This window comes from Panthera onca, chromosome D1 (genome assembly GCF_046562875.1).
Source record: "Panthera onca isolate mPanOnc1 chromosome D1, mPanOnc1 haplotype 2, whole genome shotgun sequence".
Taxonomy (NCBI): Eukaryota; Metazoa; Chordata; class Mammalia; order Carnivora; family Felidae; genus Panthera; species Panthera onca.
Window position 1 is genome coordinate 111002428 of NC_138348.1, and position 21769 is coordinate 111024196.

The 21769-nt window shown below is 45.6% G+C and overlaps 1 protein-coding gene across 1 annotated transcript; it reads right to left on the reverse strand.

The window, feature by feature from the left end:
- Nucleotides 1-21681, reverse strand: AASDHPPT (aminoadipate-semialdehyde dehydrogenase-phosphopantetheinyl transferase). The gene is made up of 6 exons (XM_078432694.2): nt 21413-21681; nt 18840-19065; nt 6766-6887; nt 5978-6139; nt 3549-3620; nt 1-1921 (listed from the first exon to the last, which is right to left on the reverse strand). Exons 1-6 carry the CDS (start codon nt 21554-21556, stop codon nt 1757-1759), a joined length of 891 nt encoding a protein of 296 aa, XP_078288820.1. The 5' UTR covers nt 21557-21681; the 3' UTR covers nt 1-1756.
- Between the last annotated feature and the right edge of the window lie 88 nt (nt 21682-21769).

A 21769-nucleotide genomic window follows, 5' to 3' on the forward strand; every position in this document is an offset into this window, starting at 1 on the left:
TCATAAAAATTCACTGACGTTATTTGCTTTATTATCATGACAAGACAGATGACAGGTTTTCATATCACTATTACATTCATGCTAAGGGACAACAAGGTTTCCTATTTGATATGTTACTTGATCTTTTAAAAACACATTATTTGCTCTGCTTGGAGTATTCGGGCATGCTTCATAAAATAAAAAATTACAAAACATTCCAGTTGTGTTTTTTACTAAGCAAATTATCTAATTTTATGCAATTTACACACAATTATTAATTTTAGTAACAAAAACAATAGAATTCTTTCACTTCTTGATATCCCACAATAACAAGACTTAAAGTCCCCAAGACATGCACTACAGCTGTGTAACAGATTCTGTCATCGACATGATGGTCTTGGCATATTCTAGATTTTGTTCCCACTTTAAGTGCTAATTCACTGAATTAAAACAGGCAAAGATTATGAACAACTGGTTCAGAAGGAAGGAATAAACACAGCTAATAACAACAATAATGTATCAATCTCATTTGTAATAAAATACAAATTTAAAAACAAGACACCATTTCTCACTTATATTGGCAAAGATCAAATGAAAAAAACAGAGAATTTGTACAGCTGACCAGGGAGAATGGGGGGGGGGGGCGCGCAGAGGGGTGGTCTCACATGTGACATTAGCTGGAAGTGGAAACCACACGGCCTTTTCTTCTCAAAGTTCTAGAACTGTTTAAGCCTTGTGAACCACTTCCAGAAATGCTCTTAAGGACGAGAAGCATGTTCCTCAACACGTGGTCACAAGGACACTCACTACACCAGTGTTCATAGTAAACAGCGCACATGGACACAACGTCCAGCACGGGAAGGGGTGCACATGATGCAAACCAGACCTTCCCCGTGATGGCAGGTGGCCGGGCGCCTTCGATGCCACGTCCCCACCCTCGCCGGGCTCCCTACCGCAGGTCTACTCCCCACAGAGGCCATTAACATCAGGGGTCCGATCTGAGTCAAGAGAAGCTGGGGGGAAACATTGTGGGGTCTGTTGGGAAGTTCTCTTCACGGATGACAATGAGACTGAGAGGAGAAATGGCCTTCCCTGCCTTTTAGACCCAATCCTATGAAGATGTGAGGCTCACGTTACGGGAGCAGCTCTCTCCATGAGCGACAGGAGCCCCAGGCAGAACCGATAACCCGAGGCTGAGGTTACGGGCACCTTGGAACCGTGTGCCAATTCGGATGACAAATGCCCCGGGGTTACTTGGATATTGTTACCTCTGGTCACGACTTCAGCGCCAGTTAAGCCACAGATGCAGACTAATGAACAGGAGATATACAGTAAAGCCAATAAAAAAAATTACAAAACACTAAGTTTCCATGAAAAAAAAAAGTGGATTAATAGGGATTCATTTGCCAAGAAAAGGGTCTGGAAAGAAACTTCAGGTTTTAGGAATCACTATCTCTGAAGCATAAAAATTTACATATTCCCTTTCTCCATATTCGATTTTCTACTTTGTTCTACAATGAGCACCTATCACTGTAAGATTCTGCTCCTTTTTCTACTCCTTTTGTCAATCCAGTACGATTTGGGAAAGAAGAGGTAAACGTGTGTTCTAGGGAATTAGCTTGAACTGAGAACCTGGTGTTTTTAATAGGAAAAGTGGTTTGCTTTTATAAAAACGGGTTTTTGAAATAAAATTGGATACTATCAGGCATTTATTGTTTTAGTGAATACAGAAGATTACAAACAGTTTTCATTTTCCTTTGTTACTTGGGGAATCATATCATGATTTTGTACCATTCCGTATTGGAATTTCTTCTGTGAAACAAAAACAGTCCCAAAACGAAGGATCTTCAGGGGTCATAGGAACAGCAGATGATATTAAATCATTAAAAGTGAGGACACTAAACTGCCTTGGAGTTGGTTTAGAATCATCTTGAGCTGGAACCTAAAAGGGAAAAAAAGAGATTACCCCACTGTTTTACTGCATGTGAATCTTATGATCAATTTCATAATTAGGGAAATGGGAAATAAGACCAAATTATTCATGTCAGTAATATTGAACTGCAACACAGCAGGATTTCTAGGTAACTTCAATTACTCCTTATGTTACTGTTGTCAGTATAACAAGTTAAAAGAACCTAATTCTTGAACCTTCTTGGTGCCTAACCTGTGGTATGTGTTTAAAATGCAGATTTCTAAGCCACACATCCAAAAATTCTCATAGAGGAGTTAAAAGGATCCCAAAAGATGAGTTAAAAGTATCCCCAAAATATGTAACTTTTCATAAGCAGGTAGGTTTTTCTGATAGAGAACCACAATGCAAACTTGTGAGGAACACTCTAAGGGACAGATGTGACAAAATTCCCATGACCACACAAGAGACGCAACACTTCTACAGGAAATGATTCCCTCAACACTAACCTGAAACTACATCTTATATTCTCAGATACAGCCCTTGTTCGCAACTCAGCCCAGGGTGGACCTTCTTCAACATTGGTGCCACCTCTCACAACAGGTTAAATGGCGGACGCGGGCCTGGAAGCCAGCCGCCAGGTCAGGGGCCTGTCAGGCTCCCTGCAGTGCCACAACAAGGAGGCAGCACGTGTCCACAACTGACACAAGTATAAAGCTCTATACAAACAAGAGAGTTGCAGAGTGTAAAGCTGAGACTAAATCACACGAGGACAAGTAATCAAGGCCAGAATATCTTCAGATAAGAGGGGTCAATTTTAACATACTGTCCCCTTGTAATTAAAGTATCTAAGAAGACTTTTAATCCTTTGGATAAATTTATCAAGAGTACTGTCTGTGCATCGAGCTATTTTCCAGCAGTAACGACACATATCTACCGATCACGCTAGTGTCTCACGTGGATTCCTGAGAAAGAAGGACACGCATATAGCTCCAATTATTACAACATGACCAGGATTCCTTACAAATATATTCCCGCAGAATCACAACTGTGTACATGGACGCTGAGGGCCCTTGACCTGAAGGGTGTTTTGGTTTGTTTCACTTTCTTCACTCAACAACTCAGCACAGAAGAAAGAACAGACTGTGGCAGGAAGAACAGAGACCAGTGTCCCATAGCAGCGTGACACAGGGCCTCACACGTGTTTGGCCCTGTCACTTTGGGAATCATTTGGGGGATTACTACAGAAGGTGGAGGGGTTCCATCCGACAGATAATGCCATCACTCAACACCCTCCACTGAACCTTTACATTCAACCCAGCTCCAGGTCATGGGGAAGAAACCACTGGTAAGATGCCTGGGACAGTGATTATCTTGAATTTCTACCAACATATAAGACTAGGACAATACTGGAGACATTTTTTCTTTGTAATATTCACGAATGTGAAAAAATAGATAACATGCTTTATAAAAATTACTGTGAAATTCCAGGATCTTAAAGATTTGATCATGTAAAACTCTTCTCAATCTATGATCTTAAAAAACAAACACACAACTCTAACAGGATATAAACCCAATGACTGCTTCTATTCAATAAAGAACACATTCAACAAGGATTCATGCTTTTTAGAAAGAAGTAAGAGAAATCTTAAAATCTTACCCCCTGACGTCTAGATCCGTCCGGTTTCCTCAGAGCGACTGCCACAAAATGGTGCTCATCTATCTTGCTTTCCTGAAAAATAAAAGGTAGTGGATAACGTATTACTGAAAGTGCAAACTCAGATACACTTCGGTTTCCATTTTTAAATCTCAGTGTCCCTGTCTCTCTACACACACGACACACATATATTCCCTTGCCTCCCTTGAACCATTTAAGAAGTCACACAGATCGTGGCCCCTGACTTGTAAATACTTCAATATGTATTTGCTAATAGGGATATTCTCTTATACAACCACACTAACTAATAGCTTCAGTAAACTGACATTTAAAGAATACTTAAATCGACTACCTATAATCCAATTTTTGTGAATTAATCCAGTAATGTCCTCACAGCATTTCCCCCTTCCAAAACCAGAGCTCATCCAGGATCAACTACTGCTTCCAGCTGTCATGTCTTGATAACAAGATGGATTATTGTATCTAGAAGCACATCTGGGTCCTCAGCAGCCCTCACAGGTGACGTTTGAAGTGTATATGTAAAAAATCAGACTGCAACACTGGTTTATAAGCATTCAGGTAACTAAATAGTACAGCCCCTGGAAACTCAGTGGAAATTCATAGCTAAGACTTAACACACTGTTTACTGTTTTCTGTTTTCCCCTATGTCTGAAGCAACAGGGAAGGGGGTTTAGAATAGATATCGAGGCAGTTACCTCAATTCCCAACTACTAAAAACCATAGAGGCACCGGGTGGTTCATCGGTTAGGCATCTGACTCTTGATCTAGGCTCATGTCATGATCTCATGGTTCATGGGATTAAACCCTGCCCGTGTCAGGCTCTGCGTTGGCAGCACGGAGACTGCTTGGGACTCTCTCTCTTCCCCTCCCATACTCTCTCGCAAAATAAATAAACTTAAAAAAAGAAAAATTAAAACCTCCAAAACTATTAAAATTTTCAAAGAAAAGACACCTAAGACATCCCTTCATAAGGTATCATTTGAAATGGAAACTATAATCAGAAATAGTATCTTCTTCATATCTTCACACCAAATGAGAGGAAAAGAAAAAAAGAAAGAAATCCAGTAAGGACAGATATGTTAAAAGAAGAAAAAATATAACCAGCTAAATGTCCGAAGATTTAACTAAAAACAAGCCCACGATATCCATTATTATGAACAAAATTACGCTTGTTGATATATGGTCTTCCACTGCTCACACCGAATATGCTGACGGCATGAGCATCGTAAATGCAGACAGGTTTCAGCTGTCACTACTTTGGGACAATCTCTCAGATCATGGGCTCTGTGGTGTCCGTATCTGAGGGGAACATCAGAGGGAACTGTGGGCGGTCCACTAGAATGCCAGGATGCCCCGCTCATCACTCACATTATCTCATCATCAGCCACAATTCAGTGAGACTGATTTCACCATAAAGCTTCGTCCTCTCTACTCAGACCTCATCAGCAACAGGTAAATACGGCATCTGACGCGGCAGATACAACTCATTGAACCCACATGAGAACAGAAGCCCTGTGTGGTGAGCTCTGCACTAAATCCTTCTTGCCAAGAACAGTGCACGAGTAAGAATCAGGTGAAAAAGGAAATGAAACTAGCAACTTACTACTGACATGAGTTCATTCAATGCTACTGAAGACTGAAGTTTAACTTCCAAGACTTTCTAAATTTTCAAGATTTTCTTAACCTCATAAATTTTATCCATAAAATTATTGTAAATACCAGAATTTCCCTATAATCTCTGACAAAACAAAAGGGAGCAAGAATATTTTATCCTGACCCTCCTCTGCAGGACACCGAGCTCACACCCAGGGTCCCTGACCCCCCCCACAGGGCACCACGCTCATACCCGGGGTCCCTGATGCTCCCCTGTAGGGCACCGTGCTCACACCCAAGGTCCCTGACGCCCCCCTGCAGGGCACCGTGCTCACACCCGGGGTCCCTGATGCCCCCCTGCAGGGCACCAAGCTCACACCCAGGGTCCCTGACCCCCCCTGCAGGGCACCACACTCACATCCGGGGTCCCTGATGCCCCCCTGTAGGGCACCGCACTCACACCCGGGGTCCCTGACCCTCCTCTGCAGGACACCAAGCTCACACCCAGGGTCCCTGACCCCCCCCCCCGCCCCCCACAGGGCACCACGCTCACACCTGGGGTCCCTGACCACCCCCGGCAGGGCACCGCGCTCACACCTGGGGTCCCTGACCTCCCCTGCAGGACACCGAGCTCACACCTGGGGTCCCTGACCTCCCCTGCAGGACACTGCGCTCACAACTAGGGTCCCTGACCCACCCCTGCAGGGCACCAACAATGTTTCCTGTCATGCCCACTTTCATCGAGTAGCCTCCCCTAATTAATCTCACAGACATGCACAAAATAAAGAAATTCTTACAGCAAGTGATAAGTTTTTTACCTCAAATGCCCATTCTTTTTCTTCTTCCCCATCTAGGAACAAACGTGTTTCTTTATAAACTTGGCCTATATCGAGATTTAATGGGGATATATCGAATTCAAGCCGTTGCAATTCAAATCCTAGGCCAACACCAAGGGCTTTTATGAAGCTTTCTTTCAGGGCCTAAAATACAGAACAATTTTCTCTTAGCAGAGCATTTAGCGGGTAAAATCTCCATCAACTCTACAGGCCCCACACATCTGGATTGTTAGCTGTATGCTACCTGATGACTCCAAGTTGTCATCATTACTTTTACCCCTGCACTAGCACAGACACAAACCAGACATGGGATCACACGGTCAATCATCTGATCCCCTGGGCCTCTGCTCTGGGTGTAGCAGCACCTCCCTCACAGCCCTGTCGTGATCATTAAATTAACCAACTCACGAAGGGCATGTTTTCTGGCATATAGTGAATATTACAGTAGTGTTTGCTAAATAAGGCCTCGTGTGTACGAGTTCCTTTGAAAAAGAAAACATTAAACATTGTGAGAAATGTCTTGTTTGAGCTTTAAGAGCAAGTACCTTCTAACTGACCACTGAATATACACTTCATTTTCTTAACTGTCATTAAGATTTAATTATGCCTCAAAAAAAAAAAAAAAAAATCACAAAGTTCCCAACAATCACCCATTTATTTTAAACACTGTAGGAACTCCCCTAGTAACCAAAGGACTTTGATGCCGATTTTTAGTAAAGACAATGAGTCATCGTGGGCTTTTAACTCTCAAAATTAGAAAGAAATTATACCCAATTCCTATAAAACATATCCAGTTGAGTCCATTCATCGTTAAAGCTTCTGATGGTTTCCCATTCTTTGTTGGTAAACTTTCTTTTCATAATATGAAAGAATTCTGGAATTGAACCACGACCTGTCAATTGAAGAAATACACAATTAAAAATAGACAGTGACAAGCAGGGGTTAGCCCAGGAACACAAGGGTAGTTATAGAAATAGTGAAATTCTGTGATTAAATAACAATGGGAAAAAAACAACACACAGTTGTATTGATAGATGCCTTCCGAAAATCTGATACAATTTACCAGCCAAATGTGGTATAAATTCTAAATAACATGGAGGAAAAGAACTAGATGTGGTCAAGTATCAGAAATCTACAACAAACACTCTTAAAAAAGAGGTATATTCCTCTGGGGTTTACATTTTTTACTTTGCTATAGGACAGGAAAAAAAAGCAATTCCTTTACTGTAAGTTTTTGAGAACTGCTAGAAAGCTGAGGGTTTATTTTTTTAATTTTTTTTAATGTTTATTTATTTTTGAGAGAGAGAGATACAGAGACAGAGACAGAGCATGAGAGGTGGAGGGGCAGAAAGAGAAGGAGACACAGAATCCGAAGCAGACTCCAGGCTCTGAGTGGTCAGCGCAGAGCCTGACTTGGGGCTCGAACTTATGGAGCGAGAGATCGTGACCTGAGGTGAAGTCAGACCCTTAACTGACCGAGCCACCCAGGTGCCCCGAGGGTTTTTTTTTAAAGTTTTATTTTGGGAGAAAGAAAGCCCAAGAGGAGACGGGCAGAGAGGTAGAGAGAGGGAAAGAGAATCCCAACCAAAGCAGGCTCTGTGCTGTCAGCACAGAGCCCGACGCGGGGCTGGATCTCACACCTGGGAGATCATGTTCTGAGCTGAAATCAAGAGTCGGACGTTCAACAGACAGAGCCATCCAGGCACTCCTGTTCTTGGTTTTTTCTAAGTGACCACTTTGGAAAACTACTTTACACTTCTTTCCTTCACAGGAATGGTTTCCGAACATGTTTTCTCATTTGACTTTTCCAAATGAAAACAGATACAAATTTCTGCCTTTTCAGGGATGCCACTGTGAAATAAGCTTTTTTTCAAAAAAATTGAGATACACCCCTAGACCCTCTGTTCCACAGACAATAAAATATCACAGAGCATTCTGAACATAAATAACAAATAATTCAAGGAATCTGATTCTCAGAATTGAGAGCTGAGACACAAATTAAAAATACAAGATGTGTCTCCCATATTTTTCCAAAACAGAACTATGTGCTTATCTATCGTTACCACTAGACAGGATGTTTCTGTATTTGTTTATTGATTCTGCAAATATGTCAACTGTAAATACTACACAAATGTGTACAGAACTAATGGTCACACATGGGTCAGTCATGGTGCCTGGCCTCCCACACGGCCAGCCTGGAGAGCCCATCAGAGCCTGGCCCTGGGCAGAAGGCCCACAAACGTTCACCACGTGGATAAACGAAATGAACCATCATTTGGTCCATTACTGCCCCATGCCCTGCTGTCCCGTGTCCTTAGTTCACGACTACAGTCCCTCGCGGAGCACGGCCTCCTCTTCGTGGCCGTCCCCTTGCAGACTGTGTTAACTCCGACTCACAGTTCTAGAACACCCAGCTCTAAAATCCGACATTCCCACTAGCTACAAGTCCTCCAGTGACGGCCACCAGCACACGCTCTGTGGGTGTTAGACGCCTGTCTGGAGACCACAAGTTGAATCCCCGTGCTTCACGCGTTATTGGCATTTCACCGCTAACTTCACTCTAGAAACTCCCCAGTACTGCACACCGGAATGCTATGGACTGCGTCTCCACAGGGAGCTTACAGCCGGTCCTACAGCAACCAAGTATCGTTCCCATAGTGATCTCAAGGGTAAAAGTATCAAAAATCAGTTCCTCCACAGAACTGTTCACGATCCCCCACCATTCCCACTTCAGCAGACTTAAGAGTGTCCTCCTCAGCCAGGAGATACTTCTGATGATCCTGTGGGGAGTGATGTGGTCCTTTACAGATCAAGACAAAGACTCTCATTTACTTTCAAGTTCAACAGACTCATTTAATCCAACTATCTTCTCCTTGGCACTCTGTTCTCGAGAAAAATACATTTCAATAGTTTACAAGTTCAATTAGTGTTCACTGTTTGTGTTGTTCACATTGCTAAAATACTGTTACTTCCTAAAAGCAGCCCAGCAGACCTATCAAGTCATTTCACGTAACAGCACTGAAATATTAGCTGATCTTGGGGTCCCAGGGGAGGGGGATCCCTCTGATGGTCCCGTGCTTCACTCTCCCAACACCTCCCTCAAGGCCCTTACTAAACACAGTCTCCTTAGAAAGCAAGCAGCACTAGCACATGGCGTGGCTTGAGAAATGACACTCGAAAGTGACAATAAATCTGGAGAATTTAAACACGGGGAGCACTGTATCTAGGTAAATCATCAACTGCTTCCTCTTGAACACGTTCTGGCACAGTGCAAACACTAACAGTGGGGAAAACAGCTACCTTGATTTGGAGACTACACTGTATATTTTGAGAACTGTAGCTTTAATGGAACACTGCCCCAAATGCCATAGTTAAAAATATATGCCTATTGTCATCTATAATGTCATTTTGTTTGTTGGTTTCTTCATAACCTTCAAAAAACCCTCTAATTTTTTAACTGAATAAAATGGGGCAATCAAGACAAAAAAGATTAAATATGCATGCTAATAAAAAACGAACTGATAAAGCCCTCTAATTTTTTAACTACATAATATGGGGCAATCAAGAGAAAAAATATGCATGCTAATAAAAAGAAAATGATGAACATAAAAAGCAATCTAGCACAATCACTGAAAGCAATCACAAACTGATTATGTACAGCTAAAAAAGTACCCAATATGAGGGCGTTTTCATATACTTTTGAGAGCATCTTATCCATTCCACAAAATAAGAGATGTGACAGCAAGAAAAGAGGATTTTCTAATTATTTGGCCAAAGCACAAGAGCACCACAGTGTGGCACTATGGTGGAAATACACAGTGGGTGAGTCCTCTGCTAGATAGTTTACCTAGGAAATTGGAATTCGGGGGCGGGGGAGGAAATCAGTAGGAAATACCAGAACAGTACATTTGTCCCTCAAACGATCTGAAGGCAGCATAATTATCAAACATATAATCTGGCAAACCACCTAATAATACCATCACGTATTCATGTTTCCTGAGTCAGATTTAATCATCCCACCACATGCTGAAGGGGATAGGTAAGGAAGATGAAGTGACTGAAAAACAAAACCACTAACCACATTTACGGAAACCAGATTACCCCTCTTGTTGCTTAGCCTTTAGGAAAAGCAGTGTTAGGTACTAAGCTTCATAACGATCAACTAATCGAGACCACAGACCAACTGGTAGGTTGACTAAACATTCAGTGATAACCCACAACAAAGAGTTCACACAAACACCTCAAGCTGATATTGCCAACCTACAAAAAGAAATCCCACTAGTAGCAGAACCTCAAAGCCCACCTACGCCAATCTGTCCCCCAATGTCACCAATGTGTTCACCATCCTTAAAAGGGATGTTACTTTAGGGAGGGGTTGAGCCCTGTCCATCTGTGTGCTTCGAAATAGTGAAATTTAGCTTTTAATCAAAAGTCCAATTAGAAATTCTAGTAGTGCCATTTTTTGGATTACATATATTCTTGCTTCCACAGGAGCGGGGGAGGGACAGACTTCTCTTCTAGACTTTGAGCCAGTATGTGCACAATGATGATGGACCTGTGTGGGAATTTACCGAGGCACAAACCCAGAATAAAGCAACAATGTATGAGGTCCTCAAGTGCCTTTCACAAATCCTGACAAAGGAGCTCTGTTAGAGCAGGAGGGCACAGAGTGAGATGCGGGCACCTGGGCTGGACACCCCCACTCAGGCAGTCCTGAACCCCAGCAGCTCGTAGTGCCTATATAAATGCCCCTATCAACACATGTGGCAAGAAACAGGCCTGGAGAGCAAGACCGGGACTCAGGGGCTGCAAATGTGTAATCTTTCAGGAAGAGGGCAGGACCCCCTGAAGGCAGGTAGAGGGGCCTGAGGGTGGGGGAGGCCCCAGGACCAGGAAACAGAGCAGGAGACACGGACTATTCTCAGGCCTCGAAACCATACAAAGTTTGCCCTGTTGGCTTTTCAACCTGCTTGGGACCCAAGGCCTCCCTTTCCCAGTTTTCCCTCTTTAAATGGGAAAGTCTACCCTGCGCCTATTCCCCCAAGGTGTTACAGAAGCGGATGGTTTCTTTTCTAGCTTAACAGGTTCACAGGAGAGAGAGGAATTCTGTCCTGCCATGGAACATACCCAGCCTCACCTGTACCTGAGTTAGATCATCCACATGATGAGACGTCAAAGCTTTGGAGCTGATGATATTCGGAAGAGATGCCGGAGTCAGAGTGAATGCTGGGACAAGCTAAGGCTCGGAGAGGCTGGGACGGGATGAATTTATTTTGTACGTGGGAAAGAGATACATTTATGGGGGAAGGTGGAGGATGGACCGTACTGGGTTGAACAGCATCTCCCAAAATTCATGGCCACGCAGAACCTCAGGTGTAGCCTGCAGATGGAATCACATTAGGATGAGGTCACAGTGGATTAGGACAGGCCCTGTATCCAGTGACGGAGAAACACTGAGGCACAGAGAGAATCTAGGAAGATGCAGGTGGTACCGAGGTGGCCAAGCTAGCGGCCAAGGGCGGCCAGGAAACCAGGAAGAGGCAACGAGGGGTCCTCCCCAGAGCGTTAGAGGAGCGCGGCCCTGTCGACTCTGACTGGTGGCCTTGAGGACATCACAGCCCTCTGGGGTCTAACACAGGAGTGCGTAGCGGCCGCTCTGGAGCCCCGGAAACCAGGCCACAGGCACACGACGCACGTCACGTGTGCAGACGCACCCACACTCCAGACAGCTTCAGCGCCCGCGAGTCAGACGCTCACGTCCGGGCACCGTCGCCTCTGTACCGACAGTCCTTTCAACCTCGGTAGTTCCAAAGCTTCCAACAAGGCAGAGCAGGGGAGATTATGGAACACACGTGTAAAGGGCCCCAAGTACTCAGTGCCTCACAAATGGGGGCGCTGGTGTCGTGCACACTGTTACTGCTCTTCTGCGAGGCGCGGCACTGCATCCCCTGCGCATTCACCATGTTGGCGCGGTTTTCCTGTCGCTACTTCAGCAGTTCGTACGTTAACAGTGTTAACCTCTGTCCGTCGTATGTGCCACAAATGTATTTCCTGGTTTCTGAGAGAAGATTTAATATGAAACCGATCACGTCTGCGGATTTGGTTTCTTCTGACCTTTCTAGCTTCACAGGCATCCTGCTTCCACAAGTCTGAGACAGTACACAATTCCACTGTGTTCTAGCAATCGTCATGAAGACCTAACTCTAACTTTGTTCTCTAGTGTAACACAAGGATCTAAGGGCTTTCTCATGACTTCCATCATTAAAAAAAGGGACGGGTTACGGACTTCATCACTGCTGGATCTGTAAACTATACCAAGTACAGGGATCCCCAAACATTAATATGACTGACATTCACCTGAGAAACCAGCTGTGCTCTCAGAGATTCTGATCCAGTAGGTCTGGGGGGGTTTCAAGGAATCTGCATTTTGAGGAGCAGCCTGGCTGATTTTAGTATCCTGACCACCATTTTAAAACCATCACTGTACAGACGTCTGAGTGGCTCAGTCAGTTAAGCGTCCGACTTCAGCTCAGGCTACGATCTCTCGGTCCACGAGCTCGAGGCCCACATTAGGTCTGTGCTGATAGCTCAGAGCCTGGAGTCTGCTTCAGATTCTGTGCCTCCCTCTCTCTCTCAAAAATAAATAGTAAATAAAACATAAAAAAAAAAACAAAAAAAACACCACTCTATGCATATAACCACCACCACCTCAGAGCTAACCTTTGTTAAGTACGCAATCATTCCAGGCATTGTCCATGTCTAGGCCTTCAACTATCCAGCTTTGGTGATAGAACTGTTTAGCCATTAGGATATAAATCATCATATACACACAAATTCTAGAAGAATTAAAGATTTAAACGTAAAAATAAAATTGTAATTTTATTTATTTATTTATTTATTTTTTTTTTTTTTTTCCAACGTTTATTTATTTTTGGGACAGAGAGAGACAGAGCATGAACGGGGGAGGGACAGAGAGAGAGAGGGAGACACAGAATCGGAAACAGCCTCCAGGCTCTGAGCCATCAGCCCAGAGCCTGACGCGGGGCTCGAACTCACGGACCGTGAGATCGTGACCTGGCTGAAGTCGGACGCTTAACCGACTGCGCCACCCAGGCGCCCCTATTTTTTAAGTTTATTTAGAGACAGATAGCATGAGTGGTAGAGGGGAAGAGAGAGAGAGAGAGAGAGAGAGAGAGAGAGAAAGAACAAATCAAGCAGGCTCCATGCTGTCAGCACAGAGCCTGACCCGGGGCTCAAACCCACAAACTCATAGGAAATGGTAAAGCCAGTCCCCTCTCGCTGTATTTTTCATACTCTTAGACATGAATTCCTCCATGAAAACCTTAAGTTCATTTAACCCCATTCTGCAGAATGCTTCACATACTTTGCACCTGTAAAACCTTAAACAGGAATCAGTACAATCTAGTACAGACAGGCCACATATTACAGACTACGTAGGTGGGCTTTGCATCCTGGGTACAAATCCATGTTCTACTTTTTTTTTTTTTTTTTTTTAATGTTTATTTTTGAAAGAGAGACAGGGCATGAACAGGGGAGGGGCAGAAAGAGAGGGAGACAAAGAATCTGAAACAGACTCCAGGCTCTGAGCTGTCAGCAAAGAGCCCTACACAGGGCTTGAACCCACGAACTGTGAGATCATGACCTGAGCCGTAGTTGGACGCTGAACAGACTGAGCCACCTAGGCGCCCCTCCATGATCTACTTTTTAGCTGTCACCTAGGGCCGGGGTCTTACTCTAGTCTCTAAAATAAAAATAGCACTTGGTCCTAGGCATCAAAAGACGAAGTAAGATAACACATCCAAGGCTCTAACACACATAGAAGCATCAGCACAGAGGAAGGTGCCCCACAGCCAACCCCACCCTGTAACTGGGAAGGGGATATTCCCTGCTGGGAAGACCTGGTTTTCCAGGGAGGAGGTCGGAGTACAGAAGGAAGTGTGACTTATTTCAGCTACCTGCTTCCATGTGTCCAGGCCGAAAGAAGACAAACGAGATCAGTAAACACCCCTGCAGAACGCGGATCCAGGCGAGCGGGAGCCCGGACGCGGGAAAGACTGTGAAAGTAACCTCGGGAGCAAGCAGGTGAGACCTGGATGGGAGCGGAGTGGAGGCAGTGGAGACAAAGGAGGGCGAGGAAGACGACTCAACAGGAGGAAATGCGTGTAACCACAACTCACTGAACAGGACAGTTTCTCTTGTAACGTTTTCCACCACGGATGTGTTCTCACTTTCTCATTTGTAATGAACACATTTAGCCAAGCCTAGGACTCCTCTCATTTGCACATGTGATAAATATTTACGGAGCACCTGCAAGGTGGCTGCACCCTCGGCTACGTACGGGGTGCGCTGGAGCAAAGCCGCAAGAAGCCACAATCCCCAACCTCATCTAATGAGGAAGGACAGACGACAGTCCAGGAGTTAAGCTGTCAGGACAAATGAGAAGGGCCACACAGAGGAAAAGAAGGCCAGTCGGTGGTCAGAAAAGTCTCTTCGAAGGAGGAACTGGCTGGTGCCGTGGCTCAGTCGGTTGAGCATTTGACTTCGGCTCAGGTCATGATCTCACGGTTCAGGGGTTCGAGCCCCGCATCGGGCTCCGTGCTGACAACTCAGAGTCTGGAGCCTGCTTTGGATTCTTTCTGTGTCTCACTCTCTCTCTCTCTCTCTCTCTCTCTCTCTCTCTCTCTCCCCCTGCCCTGTTCGTTCTCAGTCTCCCTCTTTCAAAAATAAATACACATTAAAAAAAAAACTGAAGGAGTAACTGACTACCTCTTACACTCCAGGTCTCAGGTACTCAGGAAAAGAGAGGACAGGAAGAAAAGATCAGCGTTTCTGCAAGGACGCAGAGCAGTTTGCTACTCGAAGCAATGAAAGACAAGGACAGCAGCTAGAAGAAGAGACAGGTACCAACAAGAAGGACACAGGGTTGTGAGAAGGGGACTGGATTTTATTAAGAACCAAACCAAGAGTTTTGAGAAAACTGCTGTAGGTATTTTTAAAGACCACTGCACTCGGTACAGAGAACTGTACCAACAGCACAAAAGCAGGAAGCAGTCAGGAAGCTATTACAGCTGCATGGGGAACAGTAAGGTGGAAGGACACAGGAAGACCAGACCACCCTCCTACCTCATAGTCCCACCGTGCACTTTATACTCATTGTGCTCAATTTACGTAGCAGCTGTTCTAGACAGCAGTGCCTTAAGTCATTTCTAAGCTATTAAATTAGTACCAAATCTCAAAACATCGAGTCATTTTGTCCTGCCAATTACTATCCAGCAAAGTTTATAATAAAAATGGGAACCTGAAAATGTAAAATCATGGGAAAAACTTATTTTGGTCTTTTCCCAAATCTAAATAATAATTTTGATACTGTGTCTATCTTGTTTTGTAAAGGTGGGAACACAACTAAAAAACTCATAGAACTGTATTTTCTTTTATACTCATTAACCACAAAAGGCTTTGATGCTAGATAAAAATTAGAAAATGAAGGAAAAACCAATTTCCCAATCCGGGGCGGCAAATTATCACGAGGACCTACAGAACACCTGTCCCCAGGAGTTAGAAATGTGCTGCACTGGTGCATTACCCATCCTGGGGTCCCCAGCACTTTACAAGCCCTCCTGTCTGGACATTAACTAAACAATTATTTCCTGAGGGCCAGCCCTGCACCAGCTCTTTTCTCCAAGAAGCAGAGAACACAGCAGCAGCTGCCACATCCCCCTCCAGCTGTGGGCATCTGGCTAGGAGACCCCCCCCCCCCCCCCAAGGCTGCCTGGGTCCAGCAGTTACTCCCTAGTGCCCTACCAGCGGCGACGGGAGCCCTGGGAGAGGGAGGGACTTTTAGCCAGCAGAAATGGTAACAAGTTCCTACATGATGCCTCCCTGCAGACAGGAACAGAAGACAAAATGGAATGGAGTTTTTCCACACACCAAGGATGCCCCAACGGCTGACTCCGACCTGGAAGACAATCTGGTAACAATGTCCGCCACAAAGTTACGCTTCTGCTGCCGGCCTGGGTTGTGCCCTCCATCACTCAGCAACCTTGGGGAACGTGCCTTGCTCGGCTTTCACTTATTCTGATAAGCAGAGCAATTCAAATGAGTCCCCATTGCAGTAGAAAAGTCTACTTCCCTCTCTCACTGAGTGATAAACTGTCCATTCACACTTGAGAACCAGCGCAGTGACCGGAAAACCGCTCTTCCCCTGTTAGGAGATACGTCAAGAGCTTTTTGGCAATGAAGCAAAGAAGAGTTAAGGTCTGGACACTGTGATTAGCCAAATAAGATCAATAAAAAAAGGTGTATGTGTATGGTGGGGAAGGTGTCCTAATAAAATATAATAGGAAACTGAATTTTCAGTTTTTGCTCATTTAACTTTTTAAATATTAAAAGTTTTAATTAGTGAAGGCGCGTGGGTGGCTCAGTTGGTTAAGTGCCTGACTTCAGTTCAGGTCACGATCTCACAGTTTGTGAGTTCGAGCCCCATGTCGGGCTCTGTGCTGACAGCTCAGAGCCTGGAGCCTGCTTCTGATTCTGTGTCTCCCTCTCTCTCTGCCCCTCCCCCACTCATGCTCTGTCTCTCTCTGTCTCAAAAAAAAATAAAAACATTTTTTAAAAAATTTTAATTAGTAGTTCCTTATTTATCCAGTATTGACCACCAGCCAATATTGTCCCCAGGAAGCTAACTGGTAGTAAAATCTATCTCACAGGCAAAGTTGCAAGTTAGCCGTGAGCCCCAGTGGCCAGCCATTCTTGTGTCATTGTGCACACTGCATTCAAAGGACCAGTGGCCTCTCAAATAATTTCTGACTTTTGGAATAAGGACAAAAGGAAGCTATGAAAGCACATGGGCTCATTCCCATGCTTGCCACATCTCCTTTTTAGCAGTGGCTTTTCCGAACAAGCTCTCTGTGACGCTCCTGCAAATCAGATGCTGTCCTGGGAAAAACACACACGTGCATATTCACACAAAACGTGGTGAACAATTTTAGGACATTAAGAAAAAAAATGCCTTGGGATGCCTGGGTGGGTCGGTGGGTTAAGCGTCGACTTCAGCTCAGGTCATGATCTCGCGGTGCGTGAGTTTGAGACCCACGCTGGGCTCAGAGCCTGCAGACTGCTTCAGATTCCGTGTCTCCCTCTCTGTCGGCCCCTCCCCACTCGTGTTCTCTCTCTCTCAAAAATAAATAAACGTTAAAAAGAAAATGTTTTTGTAATGCCTTGATGTTTATCCAGGAATTTTTAGGCCAAGAATCTCCATTGTCACTAGTAGAGCCTCCTTTGCAAATCTGAGAACAGCGTGGGTGAGGAAAAAAGCAGGTGGTGGCAACGAGAGGTAAAGGAACACCCCAACAGCAACTGTGAGCAATGAGACTCACAGCCACACTCTGAAGGCCTCCGGCCAAGACACAGAGTACTTCTTCATGCACCTGGCAAAGAGCGAGCTAACGATGTTATGACCTGAACTAGGCAGGTGCTAAGAGATATGACAGCAGCCAGCCTCGGACATAGCTCACAGTTCCTGCTCTCATGTGGCTCTAAGGACCAAGAGAAAGACCATCAATTACCCTGACAAATAATTATAAATGGAGATATGTAGTGGAATGAAGGAAATATATTTTAGGAGGGCTCACGACAAAAGAACCGACCTATGACTTTGGCTCACAGAGGTGTCCCTAGTAAGGCTGAGGTGACAGCTAACCGGTAAAGAAGTCATCTCTGCAGAGATGGGGGCAGGGGATAAAGTTAACACAAATCTTCCAGAGTAAGGGCAACAGAAGGAAAGACTGTGGTGGAGATAGTGTGGAGATGAGGAAATTATACCATGAAATTAGGAAAATGTTTTTCTCTTATTAACACCTTTCTTCTTAGCCTGTTACTTACCTTCTCATAAAAATAGTGTATTGATGCTGGGGTGGTTGGAACAATTCAAATGGACAATATAAATAAAGCACTTAATAAAACGTGCCGGCTTATAGTAAGTGCTCACTAAATGTTACAGGTGATGAAAACTACAGAGCAGTTAAGAGAACCTGTGCTCTAGTAAAACTGCCTGAATACTCAACCCCACAGTCAATGTAAGCAGTTCCTACGGTCACCAATTACCAATACCTAACGCAAAATATAAGCAACTTAAATATTTTAATAATGGCTTGCTCTTAATTTTCGCTCATGTAAATGTGCTGCAAAGAGCTGTAATTAAAATATTCCAGAAATACAGGTCATCTCCACTATAGGACTATAGTATACTTCACCAAGGAGATGTTTTTGTTTGTTTTTTTTCGTTTTTTTTCTTTTTTTTAAGCAAAACAAGTTACTCATAAATTCTGGAAAATACCTGAATGAAACGAAGTTCTTACAATATAATTACTATGTTTTCTAACTAGAATGCCATTCGAAACGGACTGTTCATGGAGTTCATTTCGGTTTAACATTATTTAAATAATACAAAAAGCTACTGAAAAACCATTCTTTACAAAAGTTAACAATCTTCGAAAACAGTTTGAAATGTATTCTTATTTAACAAACTAGGGTATAATCCAAGAAGGAAACCTTTGTTATTTTCATTTTGCCTCTAGGCAAAGCATTACACGCGTGCTCAATTCAGAGAAACTTTCCTTTCCACAGACGTTTGCTGATATTCACAGAAAAAGGGAAATATACCCTTTTCAGATACATGTTCTCTCAGCTACAGCACCTTTGACTACTGAGCACATTTTTCCTAAACTTAAAGATCTGTAATACACCTCCTGGCCTGAGTCTTCGGACAGATAAGAACTGAGAACACAAGACTGGTAACTTGTGCACTGCAAAAATGCAACATTACCTGGAAAACTAGTCTTCATTACATCAATTCCAACTTGTAGCTCAGGTTCAGCAGCGAGCACAGCATAGTCCCCTTGATGAGAGATGTTAAAGTTGAAATTGGGGTAAGGATTCAAGGAGTCTTTCGCAAGAACTGGTTTTCCCTTTGCAGTTCTCTGCAAACGAATATTATTCCAAGGGATATTCAATTTCTCTGCAACTAATTTCCTCATCATCAGACGACCGGCCTGTTAAGTAAGCAAAACACATAGTATGTATTGATGTGTACTAAAGATTCAAGTACGTTGCCTGTAACAAAGTCCATTTTTGTAGTTTCTAAAATATATTCATTTTTAAGTGTTTAAAAGTACGGAAGTACTAAACATACTGCGTTAAGATTTCAGCAATGCTTAAGAAGCTCGAAGAAAAGGTCAAAGTCTCTCCTGTCAACAAGTAACCAATGTTAAGATTCGGCACCCTTCTGGTCTTTTCACGACGTGTCTAAATAAATATGTGTTCATTTAGCTATGCTTTTGCTATCTATCTCCTATATGAGATCCTACTCTAAGCGGGCCTGCACCATCCATAAGCTTTATAACGTGCAAGTGCTGGGAATTATTTCATGTCTGTACACATGGGTCTGGTCTGTACCCTTTTAACTGTAGCATAGTACTTCATACTCTCAAGGTCCTCCTCTTGATGGACTACTCCCCTATTACCAGACATTTAGGCTGGCTCTAGTTTAGCTATTATAAACAATCTCCCAAGGAACCACCCTGTTGTTCCTACATCTTTCTGCCTATGTCCAAGTACATGCAGACCCTATAGACACATTACTCAGCTTCAATAATTAGCAAGTCAGGGACACCTGGGTGGCTCAGTAGGTTATGTGCCTGACTCTTGATTTCAGTTCAGGTCATCATCTCAAGATTGGTGAGATCAAGCCCCATGGTGGGCTCTGTGCTGACAGCATGGGAGTCTACCTCTCCCTATCTCTGCCCCTCCCCCATTCTCTGTCTCTGTCTCTCTCTCTCTGTCTCTCTCTCAACACACACACACAATTAGCAATGCATGACTTACTTCACATATACCTCATACCTCTCCCAGTGTCCCACGTCTTTAATTAGTAAATTACTAAAACCACACAAAAATACCCAAAGATATGAAGTAACAAAATATATGATATTTTATAAAATACCTTTCAAGTATTTTCCCCTTCCATTCTAACAATGATTTTTAAAACTCACAATGCTCTGCATTACGGTTTCTTACAAATTATAAAAAAAGTTTTAAAAAAATTCACCAATATGCCTTCCAAACATTATCAATTAGCCCACCTTATAAAGGAAAAGGCGTTTCCATACAGAGGCATTTTCAAGAACTGGCGGTCTTTGAAATGATGGTAACTACAAGCTATTTCAAAATGCTGTCTACAGAAGAGATAATTTCCAAATGCAATTTTCCATATGTTGCTTAAAAATATATCACTAAAATAAGTAATTCCGTTTAAACCATCGTTCCCCAAGGTATAGAGTCAGTACGGGGGTATGCCTAAGACGGCCCCTCCCCGCGGCCCGGGCCTTCTCTTTTCGGTCCAGGAACCCTCCCCAGTACTCGGCCCTCCTCCTCGCCGCCCAAGACCCCTCCTGGGGCTCAGTCCCCCCTCTTCGCGGGCCAGGAACCCTCCTCGGGACTGGGCCCACCCACATCCCCGCGGCCCAGGTCCCCTCCCTGGGGCTCAGCCCATCCCTCCCCGCGACCCAGGTTCCCTCCCCGGGCTCAGCTCCCCGTCTCCGCGGCCCAGGACTCCTCCTCGGGACTCGCCCCCACTCCCCGCGGCCCGGGCCCCTTCCCCGCGATCCAGGAACTCTCCCCGGAGCCCAAGTCCCCTTCCCTGGGGCTCGACCCACCCCTCCCCGCAGCCCAGGCCTCGTCCCCGGGACTCGGCCTCCCCTCCCCGTGGCACTCGGCCCTCCTCCTGGCGGCCCAGGACCCCTACCCGGGACCCTGGGCCCCCTCCCCAGGGCTCGACCCACCCCTCCCCACGGCCCGGGCCCCCTCCCCGCGGTCCAGGAACCCTCCCTGCAGTCCAGGTCCCCTCGCCAGGACTCGGCCCATCCCCCTCCCCGCAGCCCAGGCCCCCTCCCTCAGGCCCAGGACCCCTTCTCGGGACTCGCCCCCCTGCCCGCGTCCTGGGCGCACTCTCCGAGGCCTCGAGGCTGGCCTAGGCCTCCCCCAGCTGGGCGGCGTGCAGAGCTAAACAAAGTGGGGCCATCAGGGATTCCGAGGGCCTACCGCGCGCAGACTTTCTCAGGATGTGGAGACTGGAGCATCGCACCGGCAGGTGCACGACCCGCGCGGAGGTAAGATGAAGATCTGACAACCCCGGACGTGCATGATGCAAATCCCTCGCCGTGGGGCGGGCGGCGGCGTCGCCCCCAGCATCACCGCCTCCGCGGCCGCGCAGCCCCCACGGGGTAGGAGCTGTCCTCGCCGAGGCCCGGCCGCCCGGCCCGCACGTATAGGCCGGCCCGAGGCCCACGACCCCCGGCGGCGGCTGCCCTGGCCCTTCCACCCCCCCCAAACCTGTAGTACCATGGCTGCTTTGGCGTCCCGGGCGAAGACGAACTGGCCGATGCGTTCCTTCTCCTCGGGCTGGATCGACCGCACCGCCAGCAGCCACTCGGCGCGGCTCGGCAGCCAGGTGCCGCACGAAAAGGCCCAACGCACGCCCTCCATCGCAGGCACCGAAGAGCACCGCCGCGCGGGCTAGCCCATGCACGGAGAAAGGACCCCGCAACCGCCCCGGGCCCAGGTGGCGTGGACGCAGGCGTAGCCCCACCCCCTTCGCACCGGCGTCAGGAGGAAGGAGGCGGGCACCGCCGACGTGCGCGCGCAGCCCCGCCCACCAGGGGGCTTTCGCTTTTTCCCGGCCGCGCCGCCGTCTCCTGG

Excerpts from the sequence above, each read along its gene's own strand:
- AASDHPPT (XM_078432694.2), bottom strand. The coding sequence starts at position 21,556 with ATGGAGGGCGTGCGTTGGGCCTTTTCGTGCGGCACCTGGCTGCCGAGC. Across the intron at positions 3,621-5,977 it reads AAAAAGAATGGGCATTTGAG|GAAAGCAAGATAGATGAGCA; the intron begins GTAAAAAACTTA and ends TTTATTTTTCAG. Across the intron at positions 1,922-3,548 it reads ACGGATCTAGACGTCAGGGG|GTTCCAGCTCAAGATGATTC; the intron begins GTAAGATTTTAA and ends TTTCCCTTTTAG.